Source organism: Malaclemys terrapin, chromosome 9 (genome assembly GCF_027887155.1).
Source record: "Malaclemys terrapin pileata isolate rMalTer1 chromosome 9, rMalTer1.hap1, whole genome shotgun sequence".
NCBI lineage: Eukaryota > Metazoa > Chordata > Testudines > Emydidae > Malaclemys > Malaclemys terrapin.
The window spans coordinates 60,784,016-60,803,787 of record NC_071513.1 but is presented as its reverse complement, the minus strand read 5'-3'; the positions used below and the strand labels follow the sequence as shown (position 1 = coordinate 60,803,787).

Below are 19,772 nucleotides of genomic sequence, written 5' to 3'. Positions count from 1 at the left end.
ATAAATAACCTGCTCAAAGCCAGTTTGATTTCTTCCTTTCTCATTCAACTTTCACTCATTTCTAAGGGCAAATAAGTCTGCTGCTGTTTGCACGGGCACATCAAGGGTAGCTTAAACCTTCCACGGGGTAGCTTAAACTTTTTTTGCTCAGTTTCTGGCTCCCTCTTTCAAAAGAATGAAATCTTCATAATAAGCCATAAAAAAAGACCCTCAAAGGCAAAAACTACCTTTTGCTTTGGCCAAGTTTAACAACCGTCAGGTTTTCTGCAGAGCCAACAAAAGATAAAATTCCCGTTTTGCTTCAGGGACAAAGGAGTTTGTCTCTTTTTGCCCACCTGTTTTATGTGACATGCAGTGCAATGGTGTATGCAGCAGAATGACCGTTTAGAAAAACTGTATTCGGGTGACAGTTGAAAGTCAGACAATGTCATCACAACTAATAAAAGAATTTATTGTAAACTTATGTATATTACACAATTTTACATTATAATACAGAATGTGGAGGATTTAAACACTCAACATTTCAAATATGGACAATGTTTGTAAGGAGATCTTTGACTGACATTAAGACTTTTTAAAAAGCCACAGAGCATATAGGGGAATATTTAGAAATATTCCAATTTCTTTCACACTTCACTTGGTTTACCAATTTTTACAGCCTCCCCCTTGTTCTGTGACATAACTTTCTTCCCTTCAATTCTGATGGAACAGATTATCTTCTCATGAAGAAATGTCTCCCACCACTCTTGAAAATTCAAAGACCTTCTTGCAAAAATGTCCTACATTTGGACTACTGAACAAATATTATTGGTAGCTGCTTTTGGTTTCAACGGATAGCTTGTTCTTAGCAAATTTCATGTTGGATTATTCTCCTAGGGGTAACTATATTAACCTGGTTTGCTTAGAAATGAATCAAGAGACTCAATCATTGATTGTAGCTCCTTCAAACTACTACAGAATAGATGCCTTGGTTTAGGGGACTTTTTAGAACTTAAATGCTGAACACTTCATTCTCTAGTGTTACAGAAAATCACGTGGTTCAAGCAGTTGGGGCAAGATTTTGGATGGCAGGTGCCCAAAGATGGGCTCCTACGTCCATAGGAGCTGCTGGGTGCTCAGCACTTTTGAAAACCAGTCAACCAATGAATAATTTAGTACTAAGGGACGGAAGAGCACGTGTCACTCCAGAATACCAATGCACTGGCTGCCCAAAAGGGCAACTAACTGCCACATAGGGAAGAAGGTTTAAGCAGCCTGGGATGGGACTACAGAGCCTAACTTACAAATTGTGTGCAGGTGTATCTAAAAGGTGTAGGAGGCTTGACTTCCCTACAGCCTGCAAATAAAACATCAAGGATAAGAGGCTGCCAGGCCCCAACAGGGAAGCTAAGATAGGGCCTGATGTTCCTAAATTAAACTGATTCCCCTCCACTCTCAGTGCTGGCCCAGTCACTGTTCTCTAGCAAGAGTCCCCACAGCAAGAGTACTTCAGACTATTGTAGAGCAAGGGCCAGATTGTGCAGCTGTTCCTCAAGCCAGCGAGTGCTCTCTCATGCAAGTGATCTTGCTGGGTGCTCACCAGCACAAGTAAGAATTCCACAGTTGGGCCCCAGAGTGTTTAAAACATCCACTCCAATGCCATCAAAACTCTTCATCTCAGAGCCCAACTCAAATTCCCTCTCATCAGTCCCATTTTCAATGTTAAGGGCAAGCTGAGTAGCACTGTACTTCAGTCCTGTTGATTTCAATGGGGCTATCTGCAGATGAAGGTTCTCTTTGCGGTGGGCATCAATGGCCGATTCTGGCCTGAGGAGGATAGTGTCAAGGGTCTATAGTTTAAAAACTAATTTAATTTTATTCTGGTTTGTAACTGGTTCCTTGAAAGCCTGAAATGACCTTTCTTTAGCTGAATCACTCTCCCTGGAGCATGCACATAGTTGTGTTTAACTACAGAGCTCCTGGCATCAAGTTTATTAATTTTCTAGTGAAGAAAGCACGCAAGAATTAGTTTTGAAATACACCCTGTTCCCCAACAAAATAAGCTTATTTAGCACTTCTAAAATGCTTTACACTTTGAAATTGCAGTACAAATATTAATTAGGCCTCAGAACACCCCTATGAGATAGGTATCCTTATTCCTAATTTTGCATATGGGGAAACTGAGGCACTGAGCAGTGACGCAACTTCCTCCAGCCAAGCAGCAAATCAAGTGACCCAGATGGGACCAGAACTCAGGAGTCCCCAGCTCTCAGGCCCTCATTCAACCTATTACGTGGTACTGCCTCAAAAAGACAAGGATTTTGAAAGCCTGGTAAAGTAATAGTCAAATTTTGGGCCCCCCAACATTGACAGAATGTTTACAATATTGCCAAATACATATCAGGAAGATTTTTATATTGCCGGTTAGACCTTCTTACGTCAATTAGCATTCGCAAGGCTGCAGTGTGCCCTTCAGATGTGGCATTCACAAGAAGGAGAACATGGCAATATCTAAGGCAGGTGAGTGGTGGGACCGGAAGTAAAGGTTCTACCCACAGCCATGGTATCAGATGCTGCCATGTCCAAAGTGTCTGTGTTTTCCCCAATCCTACTGGGCATCTTTCTGCTACACAGAGTTTAAACCAAAGCTTTGTTGCTGTCAGTTCCTCACAATCTGTGCTGATCATCGACTACTGTTTTCCAAAGATTTAAACAAGTATTACAGAGCTAGTGGCTTGCTCTCCAGCTCAGTAATCGGGATTCTTCCAGCAGCCAAGGTCAATACTTTCTAGGCAAGCAAAGGATCTCGCCAATTAACGCCCAGAAATCTTGACACAATCCTCTGTGAAATGAGCCACGCATCCACGTCACTTTAGTTTTCCCCTCACATAGGTCACATGCTCAGTCTCTTTAAATTTGACGTTATTCACTCATCTTGGCCATGCCCCCAACCTATCATCACTGGGATGTCTGAGGTGCTCACTCAGTCCCTCCTAAAGGAAGGAAATATTTGTTACCATACAGTTAGCTGTATGGTTGGACCTGCTGGGTAACAGGAGTCATGTTCGTGGTGTTCAACTCTATCTGCACAAGTCGCTCACCACAAGCATCAGCCTCCAAACAAACCAACTTCCAAAGCTACCTATTGCTTTGCATGTATTCGCAACACTTTGGGCAAATGGTCTCCAATGGCCCCCCAGCTCACAGCAAAACCTGTACTGGTCTGTGGATTGCCTCAAAGGGAGCTGAAGTGCTAAAGAATCATTTCCATCTTAAAAATGCATCACCTCAGCAAGCTATCCAGTCATCAGTTGGAGAAGGCCTATTTTGCTGCCAAGTCTTTTTCAGCTAGCAACTGAATGCAAACTGACAAAGTTCACTCATCCATTTACTGAGTAAACAACACTGCAATCTAACAACTTGATTTGGAACAGAGCATCATTTTGTTGCATTAAGGTGCATCTTTAATTGGAGGTAACAATCTAGTAGCCCAACATTATAAAATGTATATAATAGCGTCCTACAGAGACAGTGGAATTGTCATTAAATACTTTACTCTTCAATCCATTGTTACTACAGCATCTTCAGGTTATTTCACTGTTCCTCATTTAATATCCTCATATGTTTGTTTGTGAGGAAATCAAGAAAGGGAATATTGCAGATGGCTTGGTGAATATTCATCACTGTGATCTCTCTTGGAATCCTGCAGAGAACAAATCAAAGAAACTATTACAGTATGCAAAAAGCCAACTCTCTCTGAAGTGCCAGGCCAATAAATTTACTAATGGGGGGAAAAGCCAAAAAATGATAATAGTGTTACAGTTACAGAGACAAGGTATTAAAATGCCCTAGCACAAAATGGATGCTATCAGAAAATTTGGAGGAATACTCCTTGAGTATAAGCATGTGAAAATTAAAGGGAAGTGCTGAAGTATCAGTTTTGTGGAACTGGGAGTATTTTAATTAAGCCATTTGCTTGCACATATTAAACACTAAGGTTTCCCCCCCCCCCCATTTTCAAGTTCTGCTAGAACACCATGAAGGCAGTGTGAAGAAGTCTCTAAATCAACTAAACAAAAGGAGAATAGTGTTTGGATCAGGAGTTACTGTAAGAACTACTTGATTCCCATGCTACTAAGTAGGCTACTGGGGTCTTGTCAGGCCACTGGCAGAGCATTTGTAGGTCAACTTGTTTTGATCAGCGTGGAGAATATTCCACATCCATCCCAGAACCATGAAGACAGCCGCCTCCCCCTTAATTTTCACTTGTAAGTCCTTGCGTTACAGCAATCCTTCCAAACGGGATCTAGAGAGGACTTAGGAGTCAGTCACTGCTGCCCCTCACTTGGCTCAAGGGCAAAAAGCAGCACTTTGCTCATTCTCCCTCCCCGACTGACTGAGGATGAATTTGCTGTTTCTACAGAAAACTCGAACCCCTTCCAGCCCAGGAACCATGAGAATGGAATGCAAACGGTTGTAAAACTGAAGTGCTTCTGGTGAAAATACTGGGCCAACACTTAGAGTCTAAGCTGATCACTTTAAAGTTAGTTTTCAGGCGACTAATAACACTGGTCTACAATTTTTGAGAAGTCGTCTGCTTCAGAGATAAAATGTACTATTTATTATGTATTTTGATGTGCTGAATTCAAATATGACAATTAAAACAACTGATTGGCTACTGTTTCTAAGATATTTAAGTTTTTACATTTTATGTCTATGTATATTGTGTAGATAGTAGAGTTTTAATCATAAATTGTAAAGCTAGGTCTTTTCATGTGTTTATGGTTGCTTTACATGATAATATTTCACCTGTCCTGTTTATGTAACACTTTAAAAATCAGCAAAAGGGTTATATAAATCAAATTTATTATGAAACAAAAGGCAAAAAACTATTCTGTACATAGCTTAGTCCTATTCAGTGTCTACTCGGCGCTTCTTGGCTTGTCTCTTGTATTCATTAAATGGAGCATCTCTTGTCACAGTCCAGCAATAGTCTGCAAGCATTGATGGACTCCATTTGCCCTGATAGCGTTTCTCCATTGTTGCAATCTCCTGGTGAAATCGCTCGCCGTGCTCGTCACTCACTGCTCCGCAGTTCGGTGGAAAAAAAATCTAGATGAGAGTGCAAAAAATGTATCTTTAGTGACATGTTGCAACCAAGGCTTTTGTATGCCTTGAGAAGGTTTTCCACCAACAACCTGTAGTTGTCTGCCTTGTTATTTCCGAAAACATTTATTGCCACTAACTGGAAGGCTTTCCATGCCGTCTTTTCCTTGCCACGCAGTGCATGGTCAAATGCATCATCTCGAAGAAGTTCACGAATCTGAGGACCAACAAAGACACCTTCCTTTATCTTAGCTTCACTTAACCTTGGAAATTTTCCAGGGAGGTACTTGAAAGCTGCTTGAGTTTTGTCAATGGCCTTGACAAAGTTCTTCATCAGACCCAGCTTGATGTGTAAGGGTGGTAACAAAATCTTCCTTGATTCAACAAGTGGTGGATGCTGAACACTTTTCCTCCCAGGCTCCAATGACTGTCGGAGTGGCCAATCTTTCTTGATGTAGTGGGAATCTCTTGCACGATTATCCCATTCGCAGAGAAAACAGCAGTACTTTGTGTATCCAGTCTGCAGACCAAGCAAGAGAGCAACAACCTTCAAATCGCCAAAGCTGCCACTGATGTTGGTCATAGTTTATGCAGCTCAAAAGTTGTTTCATGTTGTCATAGGTTTCCTTCATATGGACTGCATGACCAACTGGAATTGATGGCAAAACATTGCCATTATGCAGTAAAACAGCTTTAAGACTCGTCTTCGATGAATCAATGAACAGTCTCCACTCATCTGGATTGTGAACGATGTTGAGGGCTGCCATCACACCATCGATGTTGTTTGCAGGCTACAAGATCACCTTCCATGAAGAATGGGACAAGATCCTTTTGATGGTCACGGAACATGGAAACCCTAACATCACCTGCCAGGAGATTCCACTGCTGTAGTCTGGAGCCCAACAGCTCTGCCTTACTCTTGGGTAGTTCCAAATCCCTGACTAGGTCATTCAGTTCACCTTGTGTTATGAGGTGTGGTTCAGAGAAGGAGGATGGGAGAAAATGTGGGTCCTGTGACATTGATGGTTCAGGACCAGAAGTTTCATCCTCTTCCTCGTCTGACTCAAGTGAGAATGATTCTCGTGCATCAGGAACCGGCAGTCCTTCTCCGTGGGGTATTGGGCGTATAGCTGATGGAATGTTTGGATAATGCACAGTCCACTTTTTCTTCTTTGACACACCTTTCCCAACTGGAGGCACCATGCAGAAGTAACAATTGCTGGTATGATCTGTTGGCTCTCTCCAAATCATTGGCACTGCAAAAGACAGATTTCCTTTTCCTGTTCAACCACTGGCAAAGATTTGGTGCACAAGTGTTGCAGCATATGTGTGGGGCCCACCTCTTGTCCTGATCTCCAATTTTGCAGCCAAAATAAAGGTGATAGGCTCTCTTAACCATAGTGGTTATACTGCGCTTTTGTGATGCAAAAGTCACTTCACCACAAACATAGCAGAAGTTATCTGCACTGTTCACACAAGTACGAGGCATCTCTGCTCACTTTGGCTAAACAGAAATGTGTCCCTTTGCAAAAATCAAACACTGACAAATAAGAGAGCACGACACTGTATGATTTCTAGAGCTGATATAGGGCAATTTGTTCAGCAGAGTGATGTAAGCTTCGTTATGATTGCATCATCCATGACTTCTAGGAATAACATGACGTAATTCATATCATGTATGATGCAATACCAGCTTCAGATTGCATCATTCATTGTTTTGCCTAAAAAGCAAGTACTGTCCAAACCCAGTCATAGATTTATTAATAGATCCAGTCAAAGATGTATTTTAGTCATTTCTGGTTTAAATTGAGATCCCTTCCCTTTATAACTCACTTATCCTCCGCAATTCCCAAGTCAAGGGTCGTATATACTGACCCAATTGCATATCTTGAAAACTAGAGCCAATCAACAATTTTAAGCATCATTTTCATTCTCAATGACCCAGAATTAGTAAAGTTTGACTACATTTATTTCAGAAGCATTCTGGCTGTAGAGCAGTGTAACTTTACATCATCATATGTACTGGTTAGCTTTAAAGGAAGACAGCCTTCAATGGAAGTGGTACCCGTTACAGAAACCAGCAATGGAGTGAAGAGTTTTGTTCAGTAATTCTTGTAGTGATAAACTGTTTATAATTTTATTTTATTAACAAAAGGTAATGGACATCCTGCAAAGACCAAAAGTGTGCATGCTATAAGACAAAGGAAAGCACAGGTCCTCTATGTAGCGGGGAAGGAGAGCTAATAATTGATGACATCAAGAAGGATGAGGTATTTAATGCCTATTTTGCTTCAGTCTAAAAAGGTTAACGGTGACCTGTTACTCAACACAATTAATATTAACAACAAAGGAGAAGGAACACAAGTCAAAATAGGGAAAGAATAAAGGTTAAAGAATATTTAGATAAGTTAGATGTAGTCAAGTCGCCAGGGCCTGAAGAAATTCATCCAGGGTACTTAAGGAACGAGCTGAAGCAATCTCGGAACAGTTAGCAATGATCTCGGAGAACTCACAGAGGATAGGTGAGGTCCCAGAGGACTGGAGAAGGGCAAATATTGCACCCTTTTTTAAAGATAGATACTAAGAAGATCTGAGGAATTATAGACCAGTCAGCCTATCTTCAATACCTGGGAAAATACTGGGACAAATTATTAAACAATTTGTAAGCACCTAGAATATAACAGGGTTTTAAGGAATAGCCAGCATGGATTTGTCAGAACAAGTCATACCAAACCAACCTAATTTCCTTCTTCGACAGAATTACTGGCCTAGTGGATGGGGGAAGTGGTAGATGTAATATATCTTGATTTTAGTAAGGCTTCTGTCACAGTCTGACATGACATTCTCATAAGCAAACAGGGGAAATGTGGTCAAGATGAAATGACTGTAAAGCGGGTGCACGACCGGTTGGAAGACTGTAGTTATCAATGGTTCGCTGTCAAATTGGGAGGGCGTATCTAGTGAGGTCCCTCAGGGATCTGCATGGGTCTGGCATTATTTAATATTTTCATTAATGATTGGATAATGGAGTGGAGAATATGCTTATATAGTCTGTGGGTGACGCCAAGCTGGGAGGGGTTGCAAGCACTTTGGAGGATGGGATTAGAATTCAAAACCACTTGGACAAATTGTAGAATTGGTCTGAAATCAACTAGATGAAATTCAATGAAGGCAAATACACCTAGGATGGAAAATACCAAATGCACAGCTGCAAAATGGGGAATAACTGGCGAGACACCAGTACTGCTGAAAACGATCTGGAAGTTATAGTAGATCACAAATTGAATACGAGTCAACAGTGCGATGCAGTTGGAAAAAAAGCGAGTATCATTCTGGGGTATGTTAACAGGAGTGTAATATACAAGACATGGGAGGTAACTGTCCCTCTCTATTTGGCACTGATGAGGCCTCAGCTAGAATATGTCCAATTCTGGGCGCCACACTTCAGGAAAGATGTGGACTAATTGGAAAGAGTCTAGAGGAGAGCAACAAAAATGATAAAAGGTTTAGAAAATCTGACCGGTGAGAAAATTAAAACAAACAACATCAAAAACTGGTCATGTTTAGTCTTGCAAAAAGAAGACTAGGGATGGCGGGGTTGGTAGGGGGGAAGAAACCTGGTAGCCTTAAAATATGTTAAGGGCTGTTATACAGAGGATAGTGATCAAATGTTCTCCATGTCCACTGAAGGTTGGACAAGTAGTAATGGGCTTAATCTCCAGCAAGGAAATTTAAGTTAGTTATTAGGAACAACTTCCTAACTGTAAGGGTAGTTAAGCTCTGGAATAGGCTTCCAAGGGAGGTTGTGGAATCCCCATCATTGGAGATCATTAAGAACAAGTTGGACAAACACCTGTCAGGGATGGTCTAGGCTTACATGGTCCTGCCTCAGCACAAGGGGCTGGACTCGACTTCTCAAGATCCCTTCCATCCTACATTTCTGTGATTTTATACACTGAGGGTTCATTGCTCACACAGTTTGAACCTTGTGAAGTTTTAGCAATTTCTTAAAGCAAGTAAAACTTTTGTGCAAATGACATAAATGATAAAAGGGAGGTCAGTCATTGTACCTGTTGTGAGGAGCTGTCTGGTACCCAACAGCCAGTGCTTGCCTTAGGATATCATTCACAAGTTGTTCAGTGGCCTAAGACAAAGGCAGTGTTAGGGGATGACATGTGAAAAGACTAAGCATTGGATTTTATTTTTATCTGACTTCAATTTCATAAATAAGCAGCAGCTCAGTCAAAAGTTTGGTTTTTATTTTTTTTTTAAACTCCAGAATCAGTTAGATTTTATAAAATTGATCAGCGAATAGATTATAAACTCTACCAACAACCTGAAAAAGATTCTGTTGTCCTACGACCAGCAAAGCCCTGCTAAAAGTAATTTGTATGAGCCCTAAATATACCACTAGGACTCCCCAGTTTCAAGTTGTTAAAGGGCATTGGTGATCAATAGTATATTCTTTGCTTTATCCAAAGTTGCAAATGGACAGATACTGGTATCACACTCTTGTATGAAGAGCTAACACTCATTTCAGGTATCCAGCAGCCTAACATTCAGATGGCCTAACATCGCAGCCAAAAAAGGGACAGCAATACTTGAGGGAAAAATATTTAGCCCTTTTTACACACTAATTAATCCTCAACATCTCTACAGAGTGGGCAGGTAGGTATCTTTTTTTTTTTTTTTTTTTTTTTTTTTTTTACAGGTTGGGAAACTCAAAGTGACATGTTCAAGGTTACAGAGCGATTCAGTGTCAGAATAAATAGAGGATTAGAGCTTAGGTGTTTCTAGATCATAGTACTGTCTCCAGCCCAGCAGACCATAGTTAGTAGGTTTTAAACACACACAACACTTGATTCTGTGCAAGTCTTTTGAACTGATCATTATTCTGTATTACTGGGTCTAATACAATTACAGAAATGTAATCGCTGTCAGATAATAGCTTACCTTTAAAACCATATCTTCTATTACTGATGCATAAACGTTCTTGTGCAGCTCAACAGGCTGAAAAGAAATTCCTATCTATAAAATACGAGAGAGAGAGAGAATGAATTTTTAATCTGACCGATTACTACATCAAATAAAATAACCAACAACAGATAATGCGTTGTTATGGATGAGGTGACAGTGAACAATGTGCTTCAGGAATAACCAGTTACAATGAAAAAACAAGCACTGTAAAGTTTTAGTACAATATAATTTCAGGGCTTAGAAAGAATATCCAGGGCAGGTGAAATCCGATCATACAAATGGCTGTGAGGATATACCTAAAACACAGAAAAAGTTAAATCAATTTTGATTTGGGGGCACTTTGGGGAGCAAAAGCCCCCCTGCCATTTGTTAAATTTGTACCTATGTTTACTTGACTAGTTTCATGTTCTGCCCCCTCCTGGTTGTGAAGACTGAATCTGTATTAAATAGTTTTGTTTCAGCCGCTACCATCCTGCATTTTGTGCTGGCCATGACTTGCATGTGGTATGCATATGGAGTTCTGCTCAGATACTGGCAAGAAGGAAAAGTTTTACACTCTTCTCCCTCTGGTGGATAGGACTGGAAGGAGAAAAGCTCTCTCTTCTCCCCCACTGCTACACAGAGGATCTCCCCTTTCTCCCCAATATGCTACTATGAAGAAATACATTGCTTGCTCTTCATCAACTAAGCACCACAGGATCCATCTGGACAAAATACACTATTATAAATAGAAGGTAATTACTAGCTCAGTATCAGTTCATTAGTTTTGTGAATCATGTTTCACTACCTTCTGTGCCATGTCCCTCACAAACTCTGATGCAGGCAGGGAAGCCAAGTAGAATTTCATCTCCTCTTGTTTCTCTTCCTGTTCCTTTTTAATGTTTATTTTCAGTGGCTCAGTAAAGCTGAGGATATCCACTTCCTCATCATTCTCTGGTTCTTGTTTCAGAAACTGCTGCAGCTCCTCTAGTTTTCGGCAGAGTTCTTCACCACTGGTGTAAGAAGATGGGCATTCTAAAAGAGAAGCGTTCAGTCTTACTTAAGACATGAAGAGAAGAGCACTTAAAAATGGATACATTTTTACGCCCAAGGTCTAGTGAGAAATTCAGGTAATTAAAGGGCACACATTGGTACTCAACGCTTAAGAACGCAAGGCTGAAGAAAGAACAAATATTACCCAAGATCTTTCTCTTTAATGACATCAAGTGCAAGTTTACAGTACAAAGTGTTTTCACTCACCAGTTCCTGCTAATCATGCCACTTAAAGAGGCTGCACTTTAAATATTACCCGACTAATGTGGATTTACTAGAAGTCTTCCAGCAGTTCTTTTGTAGAAAAGTCTGATAAACTAGTGGATACTCCCCTCACCGCTTTGAGAAATGGAAATGCCACACAGCTCTGAATACTAATCATGTTGCTAAATGTAATGATCTAATTAAATAAAGGTAAACAGAGGGGCAGATTCTCAATTGGTGTAAATGTGCATAGCTCTATTTTCTCTGTATGAGAATCTAGCCACAGCCCTGCCAAAGAGGACAGTCATTTTTGCACCCTCTCGTTATCATTCCTCTGAACTATCCAGTCCCCTTCCTACATGTATTATTCCCCCTCACAGCCAGTCATTAGTAACTGAAAAGGTTGCATGAATTTTTGACCTTTCCTTTTCTGTTCATCAGACGCTTTCCAGCCCTACTCGACATTGCTCACAGTTCACTATTGGTTTGATTTTTGTCTGGAGAGATTGGAAGTCACGCACTGTTCCACAGCTGCCTCTCTCTCTTTGGTAAAATCCATATCTTCATTCCATTCTTTAATCCCACTGCCCTTCTACCTCTTAAAAGCCTGACACTTCCAATAAACCCTCAGAAGCATCACAAACTTGTCATTTTGTTAACTGCAGAATATACACATTTTCTGAAAGCAATTGGATGTCCAAACTGAACTCAATTCATAACTACATGTGGAACTGACCAAAAAAAGCCCCATCATAGGATTGTGGTAAGAAAAACCCTATTTTCCAGCTCAAGCACAACACGTTTCTTTCCATGAGCACAAATTTTACAAAACATCAAGTTGTAGATGCCAAAGCTGGCTCAACTGTGACCTGCTTCAGAGTGAGGAACAGAACAGTACAACCTTGCTCTTTTATTAGCTCCTTGAACGTTACTGATGAATAAGGCTATGTTTTAGTCACAGGTATTTTCAGTAAAAGTCACGGACAGGTCATGAGCAGTAAACAAAAATTCATGGCCCGTGACCTGTCCATGACTTGTACTATATACTCCTAACTAAAACTTGGGCTGGGGGGCCGCAGGTACTTTGGCAGGGGCAGCGCGGGTGCTGGGGTTGGTGGCCCAGGACCCCCACTGGTGCTGGGGGGGGAGGGTTGGCAGACTCCCTACCCAGCTCTGCATGTCCAGCAGCTCCTAGGGAGAGGGAAGGCTCGGGGGCGCCGCGCACTGCCCCTGCAGCTCACATTGGCAGGAACTGAAGCCAATGGGAACTGCAGCCAATGGGAACTGCGGGGGTGGTGCCTGTGGGTGGGACAGCGTGCAGTGCCCCCTGGCCCCTCTGCCTAAGAGCTGCAGGGACATGCTGACTGCTTCCAGGGAGCCCCTTCCTCCCTGAGGTAGATGCCACCCCGTACCCCAACCCGCTACCTCAGCCCTGAGCCCCCTCCTACACCCAAACTGCCCCAGCAGTGGCTGGCCCCAGGGCTGCCTGATCAGCTCAAGCAGCTCTGAAGCCAGCCGCACTGGTCGCTGCAGAAGTCACAGAGGTCACGGAATCCGTGACCGCTGTGACAGACACGCAGCCTTACCGATGAGTGAAGACAGGAGTCACAGTGCAAGCATTTAAGTGACCACGATGGGCAGTGGTGGTTAAATTCTGTGACGGCCATGGAGAGATGTTCTGTAGTAAATGATGAATACTGTATGCTGACCTGGTTATTGGGATGTTTACTGTACGAGTATGTTGGTTTACCTGAACAGCAGGCTGTAAGGAAAAACAAGCAGGATGGGAAGAAGACTTGCTCAAGATACACCCTCTTCCCGCCCCGGCAAAGGCTTGAGGATTGTTTGTTACAGGAACAATGACAGAGCCAGTCTCCAAGGCAGGCATAGTCAATTATTTTTTGTCAAGATCCAGATTCCTTAGTCAAGGTATTGGGTCCAGACTCTACAGAAATACTTTTCACACTACAATAATAATAAAAGTAAGAGCAAGGAAATAAAAAGATTTTGCGGTGCATTCAAAAGCATCTGTCGGTCCAGATTTGGCCCGCGGTTCGCCAATTGACTACCCCTATTCTGAGGAGGCTGTCTCGACCCCTGCTGATCCTACCAAACTGGTTTTGATAAGCACGACCTAAACCTGGGAGCTGACAAGCTGGATTAAAAGGGACTCACTCAAGAGAAGAGGCAGCTGCTGGGGAGTCGTTCCGGGGATCAGACTGACACGCAGGCTCTGTGGGAGTGTCTGAAGAAGTTAGGACTACCCAAGCTACCATCAGGGGATGGTAAGCTGTGAGGTAAGATAGACACGTGTGGACTCTGAACACCCGCTCTCTAATGCTTTGTCCTACTGTTAAAATAAACAATATGCTGGTTTTGAGCAGGCTGTTTTGGTCACTGTATACCACTAGTCACAGACTCCCAAAGGGAAGAACCATGGTGTCTGATCCCAGTTGGACCTGCCAGACAAGCACAGCTGATGCACAGGGCCTGTACCCCAGGGCCCGGGACTGAGAGTGGGAGAACTGCAGAATTCCATGCTAGAGAGGTAAAGGCCTGAGGCCTGACACTGAAGGGGCTGTGCTCAGAGTCCATGAAAAGGACAGATGTGCACTTACTCCTGTGACCATGACAGCTGATATTTTATCTTCACAAGTGGCATTTGTGGTGTAAAATCCAAGCAAAGTCCCACTACGGAGCCGTCCTGTGGTTATGGACAGCCTGGTGGCAGAGAGGTGGAAGGCTCATTTCTGTGTAGGTGTAAGCAGTGCCTCTCCCTGAGGCCTCTCCTGAGTTAGGCCAGTTTCATACTCTCACCCTTGGTTTATTTTCCAGCAGCAGAACAGCCTCCCATGCTCTGAACAAATCTCCTTTCAAAGACTCAGAGTCTAATTAGGCAAATTGAAACCCTCCATGGAGTTTCTTTAAACCAAGAGAGCTGGCTCTGATATGCGGCACTTGCAGTCTACTGAGGGAGAAGAGTATAAAGATTTATTAACACTCAATTTCACTATTTGTCTTGCCACCATTGGCTGCGTCCTTGCTCTTAATGTCAAATAATTGACTATTGTTTCACTGATTTTTGGACAGCTTCTTCTTTCCTGGATCACTTTAACTGTGTCTCACTCACTCCATGTTGGAAAAGCATGCTCCATTCTGGAAGGCAGAACCAGTAAGGTCTAACGTCCTCAGACTACTGCCCCAGAATCATGCTGGCCAACAGGAAGTGATCGGAAAGCAAAGATCAATCTGAAGACCCTTCAGTCTCTACTCCCTTTATTCCACAAGCACATTACTTCTGTAACGTGCCTGATCATGCCGGAGGCCAGGGGTCTCAGCTGCACTTAGCCAGGCATACCCGATCCAGCACAATGCACTGCCAGGGGCACAACCCAGGATCAGTCTTTTCACAGATCAATAAAATCATTGTAAGATCAGAATGGGGAGGAATCCAGCTTTAGGAGAGGGATTATTTGAAAGTGATACAAAGGAGCAGCACGGGAAAGAGTGGTATGAAATTCAGAAAGGGAAAATTTTGCTCAGTTGTACGGAGAAGATTCCTGACCGTGAAATGTGTTCAGTTGTGGAATACTATCCATGATGCAGCGATGGAAGCCCCAGCATTCCCCCACTTTGTCTTAGACTGTAAACTCCTTGGGGGCAGGGACTGTGCTGGTACAGGGTCTAGTCCAATGGAACCCTGACATTGGTTGGGGCCTCTCCATGCTATTGTAATGTCAACAATTAGGGCTGCACAAAGCATTGAAAACAAACAGTAAGGAACAATTTGATTGGTAAAAGGAAGGGGCAGATGTATTATTAGGCCTTTCTGATCTCTAATTTCTGCAATTCCAACAGAGTAAAAATAGCTTCAAGAATGTACTGGAGAATAAAGGGGGAAGAGAGATGGGGGTTGTTTAACAGGCAACGTCTTGTGGGGGTAAAGGGCACTGGAGCTGGCCTCCCTTAAATGCTCACCTGGCTCGCTGTCTATTTGAGTCAGGACATCTTCTATTGAATCTTCCTCATTCCTTAGGGCTTCAGGGTCAGGCGGAGTGTAGCCATGGCATCGACACCAATGCACCACATGCTTGGTTTTCAGGGGGCTGATGTTGTGAAATCTGGGATGCTTCTCCATGATTTCTTGTAGGATTTTTCTCACAGTCATTGCTCGTTGCCACTGTGGGAAATCAAAGTGAGAGCTTTGTTTAGCTGAGGTGTTTTATGTTTGAGTTCTAGGAGACCAGAACACGGCCAAGTAAAGTAATGTAGGGTCCAAAGAACATGGATACTGCAACTACACCAGGTACTTCCTCAGAAAGCAGCATGACCTGGAAGAATGAGCATGGATTGGTGGTCCTGATTCTGAGTCATTCTGTAGCCTTGAACAGGTAATTTAAACTCTGCTTCTGTTCGCACCATCTGTGTCAAACTGAAAGATCCCTACTTCACAGAGGATAAGTTAGGCACATAGTCAACATAATCACACTTTTGTCTGAACTTCAGCCTTCTATTGTTATAAGCAACACCTATGATCACAGTAACTGAAAGCCATTAGAGGGAAATATGTATCTACTGTTTTGCAGCTTGTTTAATTTTGTGCACCAGAACCGAACTGCATCTAGTCAGCCTCATTTCCTTCACATAGCAACAAGGGAAGAAAATTATGTAAACAATAGGAAAATGCAACTGCAACACCATAAAAATAGCTCCAAAACAATTATACAAAATATTTCTCCAAAATGAATTAAGAATCTATTTCAATAACGGCTCTGCCTAAGGCCAGATCTCACTCAGTCCTTCCACAAAGACCGAACGCGACACAGAGCAATTACAATAGAAAGGCAAATGCGGGGATAGAGAATATAGTGAAAATATATTGGGGGAAATTAGAGACAATATTATGCCATCATTGTGTGGCATATGGAGACAATGTATAAGGAGGAGGCTATGCAAACACTGCATTATATTGTACAGCCCAGCAATTTAAAAATATTCCAAAAAGATTTTAAGTTGAAGCAACTGAAAATTGAACGTTAAGGTTATTTAAATTTAATTTATTCTGCAACAGTAAATTGGGGTACTACATGGAAAGAAGCCAGTGCATATTACTGTGAAACATGCCTCCATTTCCAATATATCAGAGTGTTTTTTGTCATAGCTAAGAACTTTGGAGTGGCTCCAGGTTTCACCATGCAGAAGTTTCCCCAGTTTTAATCACCAGTGCTTATCAAACATGTAAAGAGTGGATTACCTCAGCTGCCCTTCGTTTTCCAATATTCCAGCTGTAATACTGTTCCACCGAACTGGCACGGAAAGAACTGACATCTTCACCTAAAGAGCACACAGCCAAAAAACTGGAGTTAAATTTTAATAACTATGAAATCTAATCTACTTTGCTGCTGGTAATTTCTGAAAACCCCAAATAGGTTTTCGTTGGATTCATTGTGCTTGGTGGGGAGAATGGGAAAAATGGGCTCTGTGTGTGCAGTCCCCACACCACAAAGAATTCCCTTCTCCTCAAAGAGTGGGTGCATTCCCTGTGCACAGATCATACATTCTTATTTGTACAATCACTCTCTCTCTTTGTCAAGGTATCACATGTCAGCCTAACCACCATGTTTTAAACTCCCAAAAGACAAAACATGACCGAAGAAGTTCAGTAGTGCTTTGCTATTGTCAGAAGTACCGGTAATTTCCTTCTGAAAACACTTATTTGGCTAACAATTAGAAATATAAACATGAAATAGAAAATTAAACAATAAAGCAAAGGACATCTCAAGAAGTTTTCACTGGCACAAATTTAGGAGGAGGGTATTAACTCCCAATCAGCAGATCCGTGAGTGTTATATAGGACTCCTACAATAAGAAGCACTGAAAGCTTTACAGCACAACCCACTACCTCCATTTTGCTCATGTTACTGATTTTATTCAGTCTGTCCTAACCAGCCTCCAGCAGCTTCTCCTCACTGAAGTACATTCGTTACTAGGGAAACATCAGTAGTAGTATGTTTCCCAACCACATATATGGGTGGTGTGTGGGTGTGCAATTAAAAAGGACCTTTTCCTGATCAATGACAGATGAAACGGACGGATGGTTGCCTAAAAGCTGCCATCATTGGTTAGATAAGTACCAATATTCTAGTGTGAACTACCCTCTCTCTCTCATACAGGCAAGACAACGAATGTTAGGGCTTGTCTATACTTACGGCTTGATCCGCAGTGCTGCGATCGATGCAGTGGTGTCAATTTAGTGGGGCAGGTGAAGACCCACTAAATTGATGACAGAGCGCTCTCCCATTGACTCCTGTGCTCCAACTCCCCGAGAAGCGTAAGGGAAGTCAGCAAGAGAGCATCTCCCATCGACACAACACGGTGTTGACGCTGCAGTAAGTCGACCTAAGTTATGTTGACTTCAGTCACGTAAATTACGTAACTGGAATAGCATAACTTAGGTCGACTTACAGCTGTAGTGTAGACTAGCCCTCAGTAACTGCCAACAGCAGCCGGTTTTGTTGGCAGGACTTGGCTGATTTAGATTCCTAAGTATTTTGCAACCAACAAAACCCGAAAGGAAACTTTCTGGGGCAGCGGTTTCACTTCATTCTGTTTTGTGTAATTTTTCCAGCTGCAAAGTGCCATGCACATCTTTGGTGCTATCAGAACAACAAACTGATTGTTTTCATACAGATCTTACTTTTCTCAGCAATTAATGGAACTTTCTTCACTATCGCTGTTAAAAGTTGCTGGACATTCTCCAAATGTTCTATGCTGCAAAGATAAAGATCACAGTGAAGAGTAATTACTTTTTAGAAGAGATAAATCAGATATACAGGATTCTAACATAGTTATCAATTTAAAAAAAGTCCCACTGAAATCAACGAATGGGGTCTCAATCCACCCACCAGGATCAGGACTCAAAGAGGTCGTTATGTCTTTTTGGTTTGCATCCTGCCAGGATGGAATCTCAGGAACAGGCCTTGCAGTAATGCCTAAGCAATGTCTACTAACAATACAGGAGCTGCATGACACCACTGCTTCAAATATGTCTGATAGCAAGATGCTATTTCTTTAAGTTCTCACAGCAGGAATGTGGTAACAGTATTGCAAGATTTATACTTTATAAAACTCTTCGATGCTGCTGGTCTTCGTATCGCTCTCCTACACTGCTTTATTACAATGAAAGCCAAGGGAACATCAGGCACATGATAGCATATTTGATAAACACTAGGATGTGACAACTGATTGGCAGCAGAGCATTTACAAGTTTAGGTACAAACTTAACCAGTAAAATAAAAAGACCTTTCCCTAGTATTTCCTTGAAGTTATTTAAGACCAACTGGTGAAATTCAAAGAGCATATTGGCTTCTGATTGACTTACATATAGGCATCCCTGTGGAAGTCTCCACCAGAGTAAGAGTGTAATACGACATTTTAAAAAATGGTAACAGGGAAATGTAAGTTATTGACAGGATTGTGAGCAGAGGGGAGATCTCCTACATTCAGGGATTTCTACAGAAAGTTATTTTGCTGGTAAAGCTCTTGGTGAAGAACTTCCAAAAAGCACTTGTGATGGCATCACAAAGAAGTCCCCAGATTCTTCCACAATGTCAGAAGTGTAAATGCTGTTAAGACACAAGGAATCAGGTCCCAGGTCCCCAGGCCCACTCCCAAGTTAGAATGTGGAAAAATCTCTTGACAATTACAGCGATATGCGAGTAATAACATTCACAACCAGATAAACATACAGAGAGGTAACACACATGCACACAGTTTACGAAAGAAAAAAGTTGAGGGAGGATCAAATTATTCCTTCCCCAATTATTTTCAGCTGTATTCCAAGGACCATAGCCCGGCATTGATCAGAACACGCAACTGCAGTGGGAATTATGAGTGAATAGATGATATAAGATTCAAATTTTTAGCAAATCCCAAAAATGATTAAGCACCATTAAACAGCTTCATTTTCAGCTGTTCCAAGTACAAGCCCATTCACAAAATCAGTATTTTAATACTACATCCTGCAGATATGGATGTAACTGAAGTCTGAAAATGAATGTCAACCAACAGACTACCTAGATTATAGTAGGCTACAGAATGTATCAGTGGCGGTCAGATTTTAATCACTCGATTCCTCAGCCAGCATTCTGATACTGTTGTGTACTGTCCTACGACCTGCCCCAAAACTAAACTATACAGCTCTTTAGACAGGAAAGAACAATTACTTGATAACGTAATTTCCAAGTTCTGAGCTCTCTTCTGTTTTTACTGCTGCTTGACCATCTTGGGAGACCAGAGAGTTGCAGTTCTGTCCCGCTGAATCAGGCTCCATCTTAACTTCAGAGAAACACAGAACAAATTTTTAAAATGACAGAGTTGTTGATAGTCAGCTGGGCAAACTGATAAAACGCAGCAGAGTGCAGTAAAACTAGAGCTATGCATTTGATCAGACCAGCTTTATTTGGGAGAGGAGG

At 42.0% G+C, this 19,772-nt stretch overlaps 1 protein-coding gene across 5 annotated transcripts in view; it reads right to left on the bottom strand.

The window, feature by feature from the left end:
* Positions 1 to 430: 430 nt before the first annotated feature.
* Positions 431 to 19,772, bottom strand: part of YEATS2 (YEATS domain containing 2) — a 74,462-nt gene continuing 55,120 nt past the window's right edge. For all 5 annotated transcript variants that reach the window (XM_054039280.1, XM_054039285.1, XM_054039283.1 and 2 more), the window contains 8 exons: positions 19,524 to 19,635; positions 17,996 to 18,069; positions 16,553 to 16,632; positions 15,277 to 15,478; positions 10,850 to 11,076; positions 10,039 to 10,113; positions 9,156 to 9,229; positions 431 to 3,682 (listed from right to left, as the gene is read on the bottom strand). In XM_054039280.1, coding sequence (XP_053895255.1) covers positions 3,574 to 3,682; positions 9,156 to 9,229; positions 10,039 to 10,113; positions 10,850 to 11,076; positions 15,277 to 15,478; positions 16,553 to 16,632; positions 17,996 to 18,069; positions 19,524 to 19,635 — 953 coding nt within the window. In that variant the 3' untranslated portion in view covers positions 431 to 3,573. The remainder of the gene's footprint in view (positions 3,683 to 9,155; positions 9,230 to 10,038; positions 10,114 to 10,849; positions 11,077 to 15,276; positions 15,479 to 16,552; positions 16,633 to 17,995; positions 18,070 to 19,523; positions 19,636 to 19,772) is intronic.